This window comes from Acomys russatus, chromosome 16 (genome assembly GCF_903995435.1).
Source record: "Acomys russatus chromosome 16, mAcoRus1.1, whole genome shotgun sequence".
Lineage (NCBI taxonomy): Eukaryota > Metazoa > Chordata > Mammalia > Rodentia > Muridae > Acomys > Acomys russatus.
Window position 1 is genome coordinate 27780319 of NC_067152.1, and position 11330 is coordinate 27791648.

General features: G+C 49.9%; 2 protein-coding genes across 2 annotated transcripts; both read right to left on the reverse strand.

Moving 5' to 3' along the window:
• Nucleotides 1-1378: 1378 nt before the first annotated feature.
• On the reverse strand, nucleotides 1379-10630 carry Aarsd1 (alanyl-tRNA synthetase domain containing 1). The gene is made up of 12 exons (XM_051158696.1): nucleotides 10488-10630; nucleotides 10241-10372; nucleotides 8326-8485; nucleotides 7467-7524; nucleotides 6191-6347; nucleotides 5979-6095; nucleotides 5664-5794; nucleotides 5326-5392; nucleotides 5078-5169; nucleotides 4607-4661; nucleotides 3655-3749; nucleotides 1379-1594 (listed from the first exon to the last, which is right to left on the reverse strand). Exons 1-12 carry the CDS (start codon nucleotides 10524-10526, stop codon nucleotides 1459-1461), a joined length of 1239 nt encoding a protein of 412 aa, XP_051014653.1. The 5' UTR covers nucleotides 10527-10630; the 3' UTR covers nucleotides 1379-1458.
• Nucleotides 6726-7084, reverse strand: LOC127200443 (transmembrane protein 258-like). The gene has a single exon (XM_051158695.1). The coding sequence runs from the start codon at nucleotides 7082-7084 to the stop codon at nucleotides 6845-6847; it is 240 nt and encodes a 79-aa protein (XP_051014652.1). The 3' UTR covers nucleotides 6726-6844.
• Nucleotides 10631-11330: the final 700 nt, after the last annotated feature.

Here is an 11330-nt window from a genome sequence, read left to right on the forward strand (position 1 = left end):
TAATCTGATTTCAGACCCCGGATCCCACATAAGAAGCCGGGTTGGAGTTGGCAAGGTAGCTCCACAGGTAAAGGCACTGGCCTCCAAGATTGTCAACCTGAGTTCAATCCCCAGAACACACACAATAGAACTGATTCACACAATTGGCACATACACACTTACAAAATAAATACATCTATTTTAAACACTATAAAGAGGCAGGATAAAACAGTTGCATCTGTAATCCCAGCACTCCTACAGTGAGATGGGAAGCAGACACACACATACACATACAGTACACACATGTATACCTGCACTCACACACACTCACACACACTCACACACACTCACACACAAGGTCTGCTGGGCTGGGAGACAGTTCCGCTGACAAAGCAGGTGTCTTGCAGGCATGAGGACATGATATGATCTTTAGAACCCATGCTTAAAAGTCAGGCCAGACATGGTAAGCATCTCTGTGACTTTGATGCCAGCCTGGTTTACACAGTGAGTTCCAGGACAGTCAGAAATACACAGAAACCCTGTCTCAAAAAAAAAAAAAAAAAAGCTGGGCAGTGGTAGCGTATGCCTTTAATCCCAGCACTTGGGAGGCAGAGGCAGGTGGATCGCTGTGAGTTCGAGGCCAGCCTGGTCTACAAACCGAGTCCAGGACAGCCAAGGCTACACAGAGAAACCCCGTCTTGAAAAAAAAAAATTTAAGCATGGTGGTACGTGCTTGTAATCCCACTGCTGGGAGGCAAAGACAGGAGAATCCTTGGCATCACTAGCAAAGATGCTCTTGTAAAAATAAATGAATAAATAAAAATTTAAGCCTGGTCTACAAAGCGAATCCAGGGCAGCAAGGCATGATGGCGCATGCCTTTAATTCCAGCACTCAGGAGGCAGAGGCAGGCAGATCACTGTGAGTTCCAGGCGAGCCTGGTCTACAAAGGGAGTCCAGGACAGCCAAGGCTAACACAGAGAGACCCTGTCTCGAAAAACCAAAAACAACAAAAAAAGAAACAAACAAAACAATTAATTAATTTATAAGATGGACCAGTGCCCCGAGGACAACTGCTGTTGTCTCCACACACAAATCACAAAAACCAGATCCTAAACCTGGTGGTACTCAGGATTCTGAGGCCAGCCTGGGTGACATAGCAAGACTGTCTCAAAAACCAAAACCAAGGTAAACAGAGATTTGGTTGAGGCTAAGCCCTGGGTCAAGTCTTGCCTTAGCTATCAGCATCTATACTACAGCATGAAGCAGGACCCAGATCAGTACGTGTCACTGATTTAGCAGACATTCCACATGGACACTCATGGAGGTTTTACTTAACAGGAGCCATGTTAGAAACAATTCTCACGGGTGCTGATCGCATTACCACACTAGAACGTGGCAGTACCCAATCATTGAGAGTCAAATAAGTTTACTGTCCAAGAGACTGCTGTGGTCGGTACAGGCACTGACACCTTGGCCCCTCACTCCTCAGCACTCTGTGTGCTGACATAGTCCTGCAGAAGCGCCTGCACCTCTGCCCGTCGGCTCATCTTGGTGGCCTTGCCCTGGAAGCGGCCTTTCTTCCCTGCTCCTTTGCCTTCCAAGATTTCAGCCACCCTAGAGAATGGAGAAACAGTTACCAAGAAGGTCCCTGAAAAGTAAAAAAATCAAGGGCAGTTCTCAGGGCCTAGAGGAAGGAGACTAGGTGGTTTCTAGCAATCAAAAGGCCGATGTAGGAGGATTTCAAGTTTGAGGCCAGCCTCAGAAACTTAAATTTAAAATATAAATTTCATATATGAATATGAACATACAGTTCATACTTGAGAGGCAGTCACAGAAGGATCAAGAGTTTGAAAGAAGACTGGGCTACAGGATCAAACCTTGTCAAAAAAAAAAAAAAAGGGGGGGGGGGGGGGGGCGAGGAAGAGTAGAAGAAAAGGAGAGGGAGGAAGGGACAGTGCACAAGCCAAACCACAGGCCACATGTGGCTGCCTATTAGGAATCTCCATTATAAATAACTATGTTGTCCTTCGATGTTTCCAAGGAACACATATCCCAGAGAGCCAACAATGACTGAGAAGTCTCATGCCCAAAAGAACAGCAGTCATAGGGCAAAGTGGCCCACGCCTTTAATCCCAGCACTAGGGAAACAGAAGCAGGCAGATCTTTTGTTTTGCTTTGTGTTTCTTTTTCTTTTTTCTTTTTTCTTTTTTTTTTTTTTTTTGGTTTTTCGAGACAGGGTTTCTCTGTGTAGCCTTGACCGTCCTGGACTCACTTTGTAGACGAGGCTGGCCTCGAACTCACAGCGATTGTTTTGTTTTTCAAGACAGGGTTTCTCTGTGTAGCCTTGACTGTCCTGGACTTGCTTTGTAGACCAGGCTGGCCTCAAACTCACAGCAATCCTTCTGCCTCTGCCTCCCGAGTGCTAGGATTACTACCACTATGCCCAACTAGTAGGCAGATAGATCTCTGAGAGTCTGAGGCCAGCATGGTCTAAGGAAGGAAGGGAGGGAGGGAGGGAGAGAGAGAGGGAGAAAGAAAGGGAGAAAGAGAGAGGGAAGAAAAGAGGGAGAGGAGGGGAAGGAAGGGAGAGAGAGAGGGAGAGAACGACAAGAGGGGAAGCAGTGCAGTGTAGTACCCTGGGCTCTGAGGCAGAGCCATGCAAGTAGGTGCAGACAGGCACTGGGCGACTCTTGTCTTGCTAAAGTCCTAAGCAATAGGCAGCAACTAAATACGGGCAGGGGCAGAGCAGCACCATGTGCACTCTTCATACAATGAGCTCCAGGTTCCCAGCTTTGTGAGCTGTCACCATGCTGGGGTGGGCTTTGATAACTCAGCTGTCTTTGAGTCACTTCTGCCCTTATAAGCAGCCCCTCACCGGTATCCCTATAAGTAACCCCAATAAACCCTACTGGATCACCACGTACGACTTTGGTGGTCTCCGTACTTTGATCTGCTTTGGATCCCAATCTGGGGTGAGTAGACCTCTGTTCCCAGTTCCCCAGGATCAGTGTCATATAAACACCTAGGTTTAGGACCGTCGTTCTCAACTGGTGGGTTGCGACCCTTCTGGGGGTCAAAGGACCCTTTCACAGGAGTTGCATATCAGATATCCTGCATATGAGCTCTTTATATTACATTTTTGTTTTTGTTTTTTGAGATAGGTTCTCTCTGTGTAGCCTTGGCTGTCCTGGAGTAGCTTTGTAGACCAGGCTGGTCTCGAACTCACAGCGATCCGCCTGCCTCTGCCTCCCGAGTGCTGGGATTAAAGGCGTGCACCACCACGCCCGGCTCTATGTTACAATTTATGGCAGCAGCAAAATTTCAGTTATGAAGTAGCAATGAAATAACTTTACGGTTGGGGATCACCATAGCACGAGGAAGGGTTGCAACACTAGGAAGGTTGAGAGCCTCTGCTCTGGGATCAATTTTATTTAAAAGAAACAAACAAAAGCCCTGGGTTTGAGTCTCATTTTGCCACTTTAACTGTGAGACCCCAAGTACATGATATGAAGTCCCTCATCAGCCAAACAAGGAGTGCTGGTGTCAGACCACATCTGCTCAGCCTGCCTCATGTGCCTTTGAACCAAAGAGCTCAGTCATGATGCCCTGCTAAGTAATACAAGGCTGCATCAGTACACAACTTCCCCACCTCACAGGAGCCCACAGCACATTACCTGGGCCCTAGGGTCTCCACGGCCTCCGCTGGGCCTGCCAGTAAGAACAGCCCAGCACCTTTCTCGTCCCCCACAGTTAAGAACAAGAGGGTCTCCTAGAAGGTAAGACAAGGAGATGGGCACACAGGGGGTTAACTCCCCTAAGCCCCACACTCTGCTGTGTTGAGAACAAGCAGCTCCCTTTCACCACAGAGATGTCACCGATGACTGATGACACAGCCTTCCACTCTGATAGCTGGGCCACCACGCTTTATGAGAATGGCCAGGAAGTTGAACTCTAAGAGAATGCAGAAACCTGTGACTGTGCTGAGTGAAAGATGCCTTTCACGGTCTCACACCCACCACCCTTTCCCCTCTTTGCTGGACTAGACACCCATCCTCCATTGCCCAAACCATCATGCTTCCTTCTTCTGGCCACTCTGTTCCTTGGCTACCTGAACACCCCTAAGCAGGCTCTGCTGTCCAGCCCTGAAGCCTTCCGTTCCCTTTATGTAATATATTCTGCCCCTAGAATTTATCACTCCAAATTACAAATACTGACAGACACTAGCTCTCAGGCTAGAGCATGGCTCCTTGAGATCAGTGCTGTGGGGAGAGCAGAAATACAGAGAGTCCTGAGCTTGAGCCCCGGGGAGACATTTCATAAAGAGTTTGAATTAAGGACAAAGAGACTTAGCAATCTCCTGTGCTGGACTATTAGGATCAAGACAGGCAGGTGAGGCCTGAGGCAGAGGCCTTCAAAGGGTCTCGCCAGCCCCAACTATCTCTCAGCACACAGATCTAGGTGGCTCTCTGGCTTTCTTAACAAGAGCTTGATCCTGGCCAGTGCTTGGAAAACAATCCGGACGAAAACTTTTTAACTCTTCTTGTGGTAACCTGGCTAAGCTAACTCCCTCAGTCGTACCACCCAGGGCCTCTACACAATGGAGGAGGACTCTCCCGTCCCTCTTACCTCTGACCCAATCTCATTGGCAATGATATTCATGAATTCAGAATCACCCTCTTTCCTATGACAAAGAACACAGGCGTGAGACCCAAGATGTAGCCGGGCTGTGACCACTGCAGGAGGCTGGGCTCCTCCTCTAGAGGCAGGCCAACAGTTGACAGGCCTCATTGCTTCCTGTTTGAGCGCACAAAGTCCCAGACCCCTTAGCATGGGGAAGATGCCCTCAGCCTCAGGGGGGTACACAGGAAGAGTCCCCAAGATACTGGAAGATCTATTAGGTGGTGAGGGAGGCCAGCAAAGGAGCTAATGAAGCCTACACAGTTACTATCAAACCCAGGAAGCCGGTAGCACACTTCCGGGGGTCTGCTCAGCCTACTATACCAACCTCTGAGCAACCCACATCCCATTGGGCACTGCATTCTCGGGGGGGGGGGGGGGGGGGGGGGGGGGCTGAGACCTGAGCTCCTAATTCCTCACCTGTGTAGTGTGACCACACCTCCCCAGGCTGGGCTGTTCCTGAGGCTGTGGGCAGTGTGCACAGCCAGGTCTCTAAGGAGGTTCAGGTTGTTCTGAAATGGATGTGAGAACTCAGTCAGGAGAAAACGACAACAGAGGGCATCATGGTCTCTCCTCCTGTGCTGCCCTCGAGCCCCCTCGATCGCCCACACATCGGCTCAGGCGAGGGGCCCAGCCCCTGTCCACTCCCCACAGAGCCAGTAAGTCACCTTCTGCAGGAGCTTGGTAGCATTCTGGAGCTTTTTCACCGCTTCCACGTGATCTTCCGCTCCGCACCTATAAGACAACGGTTACTGGAGACGGGCCGACTGCCCGGGTGCTTCCACGGTTGGGGGCGCAAATGAGTGACACCCTCCTTGCTGGGGTGCAAAGAGGTCCCCCGAGCAACTGCGAGGGAGGATACAGAGGAGTGGCCGGCTCTGTGTGGGTCTGAGCTACTGCCCAGAGCACCTTACCCTCAGAGCAGGTCATTCTGTCTCCCCTGCAGGAGACAACCCATGGGTGCAGGCCCTTGGGAGCTGCGGGCAGGGGCAGGGGCGGGGCATACTTAAGCAGTGCGGTCAAGGCCTTTTCACTTCCGTGACTTCGCTCCATCCACTTCAGTACCCGGTTCCCAGCCAGAAACACCAGGTTGCTTTTATTCCTCTTCCCTTTCTCAGTGCCCAGAATCTTAATGACCTACACGAAGTGGGTAACAAACGCATACACCACAGCGGGTCTTAGGACACAAAGGCAAGAGAGCCCGGAACCCCTCTTTAGCTCTGAGGCAACAAAGGAGAGACTTAAGAGACTCACCTGCCGCCCCCGCCCTGCTCCCGGATACCCTGTCCTCAAAACACTCCTGGGGCCCTTGCGCGCTTACCTGAAGGTCACTGAGATTGCTCACGTGGGTCCCACAGCACATGTTAGAATCAACGCCCTCGATGGTAACAACTCGAATGGGCCCAGCATGGTCATCTGGCAAACCGCGGCCCCTCACCTGGAACAGAGGGAAGGTCACAGGGCTGTCTGGAATTCCATGAGGAGCCCTCGGAGAGGCACTCTGTGGAAACCGGTGCCCAGTTCCCGCCTCACCTGCTCCACCTCAGGGTCGTCCAGGCTGAGCTCTCGCACACTCACGGGCAGCCGGTCTCTGATTTTCTGATTGACGGTCTGCTCAATGGCAGCTACCTGCTCGGCAGTCACGGAAGGGCTGTCCAACTCAATCACACTCCGGAGTCTCCCTAACTCCCTGCCAGAGAAAAGAAGAATGGGTAGAACATGCTGCAAGCTCGTGAGGAACGGTCACGCTGAGCCTGGAGGTGCGTGCCTGCAATCCTAGTGCTTGGAAGATGGAGGGAGAACCGGACTTCAGGTCATCCTCTTCCTGTAACAGCGAGGGTGGGGGCCGTGCCTGTAATCCCAAACTCAGGAGGCTAAGTATTGTGAATTCAAGGCCAACCTCAAACTACAAAGCCAGCCTGGGTTATTTAGAAATAAACTTTGGGGTTGGGGATTTAGCTCAGTGGTAGAGTGCTTGCCTAGCAAGCACAAGGCCCTTGGTTCAGTTCTCAGCTCTGGTGAAAAAAAAAAGGATAGATACAAATAAACTTTATAAACAAAAAAAAATTTTTTTTGTCATACGTCCGCCTTTATTGTAAACAGCAGGCGGACAAGTGTGGCAATGGTAAAAAATTAATTTACAAAAGCAAAGACTTTGTGAGCTTCCTGGTGGGTACCCGTGGGGACTTAGACATAGATGCCGAGCCAGAGCAGGAGGAACAGGACTCCAAAGCCCATGAAGAGCGAGGCCACCAAGGAGATGAGGAGCTCTTTGTAGATGTCGCGTGTGTACTTGGTGGAGGTGACCTCGTAAACAAAGAACCAGGCGGTAAAGAACATGCCGACGGCCAGAAGCACCACAGTCAGGCGTGGGAAGGCAGCCGGGGTCACCGGGCTGGTGCACCTACTCATGGCCTCGAGCTCCATTTTGCCCCACACTAGATTAACCACCGGCCCACCACCGGAAGAACACGTCTATAAACGATTTTTATTGAATCCACACAAATGATCCCATAGGTAGGGACTGCCATTCCCATGAAACACAATAAGGGACAGGACGAAAGTCACATGGTGGCAGGACCACACACTTAGCTCTGGGTTCTAAACTCTATGTATGTTCTTTCCTAAGCAAAGGTCGGCTCTCGTTTTAAGTTTCTCCTAAAAACAACACAAGGCCATCCCAGGACCCACTCGTCAGGAAGAGAAGACAGGCAACTCTGAGCCTACCCCTACCCTACCTCATCCCTGGGACCAGAGGTGGGAGTTGGGGACTCGTGGCACCCTGTGTGTGTGTGTGCCCTCTACGCACCACGATGTTGTCTTCAGCCCAAAGAGATGGTCAGCAACTGCCGTGATGAGATGCTGTCCTAAGGCAAGAGACAGGAGCAAAGTGAGAGGCCCAGTCATGCACCCCCGTGACGACATCACCTCAGAGGCTCGTTGAAAGTCTGACAGGCATTTTTACTGAAAAATCGTCACAAGATCTGGGAGTCTACCTCAGTGACAGAGTGCTTGCCTAGCAAGTACAAAGCCCTAAGTCAATTGGAAGCCACTGAGGAGAGAGGGGGTGGAGACTTGACGTCAGAGATGCAGCAGCACTCCTGATGAGAGGGAAGGAGACAGTAAGAAAAGGAAGAGGCGGATCACCGTGAGTTCGAGGCCAGCCTGGTCTACAAAGCAAGTCCAGGACAGCCAAGGCTAGACAGAGAAACCCTGTCTTGAAAAACCAAAAATACAGCACTCGGGAGGCAGAGGCAGGCGGATCGCTGTGAGTTCGAGGCCAGCCTGGTCTACAAAGTGAGTCCAGGATGGCCAAGGCTACACAGAGAGACCCTGTCTCGAAAAACCAAAAAAAAAAAAAAAAAAAAAAAAAAAAAAAAAAAAAAAAAAAAAGAAAAACCAAAAATAATAATAATAATAATAATAAATTTTATACATACATATATATGTGTGTGTATATACATATGTGAGTGAAAAAGGCCAGTACTTCTTCTAGAACTTTAATTTTACATTGTTTTCATAACATACTGCCTGAATCAAAGCTGACTCTAGGCCTGTCGATCTCTCTTCTAAGGTTCCCTCCCAGACAACTGGAACCCCACTTCAGTCACTGTGACACTGCTATTTACAGCACATCTCCCTGCGTGTCCCCATCCTGTGGCCCTTACCTGAATGTTGCTGCATGTGGTCAAACCTCCGCTCCCAGTCCACCCGGACCTGGACTTGGCTCCCAGGGGATAGAGGCGTCTGTGTGAAATGATCAGCCTGGGCTCCACGACGGGTCACCCTCAGCACAGAGATGTCATTGATGGTACCACGGTCATCAGGCTGGGGGAGAAACAGACATAAGCAACACTGGGGCAGGGCTTACCCCACCTAGATGAAAAAGCCCTCCAAGGGAAGTTCTAAGAGAAATGGACCCAGAATCTGAACGTCCCAGGGGAAAAGGGGCCAATGCCAAGTAAGGTAGGCCCACTTTCTCCCATGACAGGTCTCCTTGCTCTTTCTCTCTCTCTCTAAATTATAATGAATACAGTGTTTTGTCTCCACCTGCAGGCCAGAAGAGGGCATCAGATCATATCACAGATGGTTGTGAGCCTCCATGTGGTTGCTGGGAATTGAACTCAGGACCTCTGGGGAAGCAGTCAGTGCCCTTAACCTCTCTGAGCCATCTCTCCAGCCCTGATACTTTTCTAAATGGTGACTGAATACTGTTTAACTGTGGCATCAGTGCAAAGGACTGAGTGGCTAAAGGCAGGAACTTTAGAGACTGTTAAAGAGAATCCAGGCCAACAGTTCGCAGCTTCAGCCCTTTAGGACAGTCCCTCATATCATGGTGACCCCACTCCCACCATAAAACTTTTTTTTTTTTTTTTGGTTTTTCAAGACAGGGTTTCTCTGTGTAGCCTTGGCTGTCCTGGACTCGCTCTGTAGACCAGGCTGGCCTCGAACTCACAGCGATCCGCCTGCCTCTGCATAAAACTATTTCCATTGCTACTTCATAACTGTAACTATGCTACTGTTATGAATTGTAAATATCTGGTGCCCAGGGTCTCTGACATGTGACCCTGTGAAAGGGTCATTCTACACCCTCAAGAGGTCATGACCCCACAGGTGGAGAACCACCAATCTAAGGTGACAACAGTGAGGATGAAGGATCTTTGTGTTTTACTAAAATCTTCAGTCCTGGACTTATTTCCATTTTTCAAATTCTGCTATTCTTCCCTAAAAACCCAACATAGCGGTTCAAAAAGAGAGCAAGGGGGCCCTGGAGAGACGGCTCAGTGGACCACCTGCTCTTCCAAAGGTCCTAGGTCCTGAGTTCAGTTCCCAGCAACCACACGGTGGCTCACAACTATCTATAATGTGATCTGATACCCTCTTCTGGCCTTCAGGTGTACATGGAGGCAAAACACTGTGAGAGAGAGAGAGAGAGAGAGAGAGAGAGAGAGGGGGGGGGGGGGGGAGAGAGGAAGGAGAGCTTGGGTCTCAACACAGGAACGCCATGGTGGTCTCCTAGGCCAGGGAGGTTCCTGCCTGCAGAGAAGAACTAGAGTCTCAGTCAGAGCACTGACGTCACAACTCTCCGGGCAGCATCTTTCCCAGCCCCTGGAAAACCAGTTCACCCTAATTCCCATCTCAGAACCTTTGCAGGGCTGTTCTGTATACCTGAAATCCGTCTCTTGCACCAGAACCACTAAACAGCTGCAGTGGCTCACCCCACCCCTTCAAAGACATCGGTCGTACGGAATGGCCTGGGATGCTCTCTACAAGGGAGCCCACTCTTTCCCTTTACCCAGCTTTATTTCTAGTGTTATTATCATTACTTACACCTGGTAGAGAGGGTTGTCTGCAATACACACCCCATGTATTTAGAGGCACTGTCTTGTTCGCCCTTCATCTTCAGCGCCTGAAATATGACACGCTGCACGTGTCCTATCTACGTGAGCATTTGCTGAATGAAGAACGCAACGAGCTAACATCTGTCTTATTTATTGAGCTTAAGAGAGGGCGAGTGTGTTTTCTGTAAACAGGAATGTGGGGGTTCGTGGGAAGGGGTCGGGCTGAGGCTGCTCCTGGTACCTGGCCCCCGCCCTCGGGGAAAAGCAGCGTGTCTTCCAGAACCACTTGGAAACCGCTCAGCACTTCTTTCTTGCCGCCGCTGGCCTCCGTCTGCAGCTCGGCGGGACGGCAAGCGACCACGGTGGTGGTGAACTGGACGGAGAGACGGGTGCGAGCATTAGTACCCTTACGGCGAGACTGGAGCCTGCATTCACCCTCCCTCCCATTGGCACCCTCGGTCTCAGGATGCTCGCCCACAAGGCCGCACCTCCCGTGCATAGCAGTCGCGTTGACACAGGAACGCCATCGCGGTCTCCTAGGCCAGGGCGGTTCGCGCCTGCAGAAAAGGCTGATGGCAGACGGAGAGCGATGTGGGACAAACTTCCTTAAGCGTTTCTGCGCAAAGGTGAAAGCCTGAAGGAAGGGTTGTGGTTTGACCAAATTTACTGAAACTACTAACTGCAGGTGTTTTATGTTATTTTGTCACCGTTTTAAGACTGAAAGATCACAAAACAAAATTCACAGCTCAAAATGAGACGTTCTTCGGCTAGCTCTTTGGGACGTGTAATTTGGCCTGCGGAGACACTGCTGCACAGAGGTAGAAATAAGAGGGGATGGGCAGAAATAGACAAGGCATATATGTTAATATTTTATTTAAAATCATCATCAATAATATTTCATCGTGTAACCTTTGTTCCTTTTTACTAAAGAGGATAAATTTAACCCACAGGCCTAAGAAACCTTTGATTTATGATAATTTGGATTTTGTTTTGTTTTTGTTTTTTTGAGACAGGGTTTCTCTATGTAACAGTCCTGGCTTTCCTGGAACTCACTTTGTAGACCAGGCTGCTGGGAGGTGGTGGCCTTTAATCCCAGCACTTGGGAGGCAGAGGCAGGTGGATCACTGTGAGTTAGAGGCCACCCTGGTCTACAAAGTGAGTCTAGGACAGCCTAGGCTACACAGAGAAACTTTGTCTCAAAAAAACAACAACAAACAAACAAACAAAGGTGTGCACCCTGGTCTACAAAGTGAGTCTAGGACAGCCAAGACTGCACAGAGAAACTCTGTCTCAAAAAAAAACCCCAAAAAACAAAACAAAACAAAACAAAA

Excerpts from the sequence above, each read along its gene's own strand:
- Aarsd1 (XM_051158696.1), bottom strand. The coding sequence starts at position 10,526 with ATGGCGTTCCTGTGTCAACGCGACTGCTATGCACGGGAG. Across the intron at positions 5,393-5,663 it reads GCCTTGACCGCACTGCTTAA|GTGCGGAGCGGAAGATCACG; the intron begins GTATGCCCCGCC and ends GTTGTCTTATAG. Across the intron at positions 5,170-5,325 it reads CTACCAAGCTCCTGCAGAAG|AACAACCTGAACCTCCTTAG; the intron begins GTGACTTACTGG and ends CATCCATTTCAG.
- LOC127200443 (XM_051158695.1), bottom strand. The coding sequence starts at position 7,084 with ATGGAGCTCGAGGCCATGAGTAGGTGCACCAGCCCGGTGACCCCGGCT.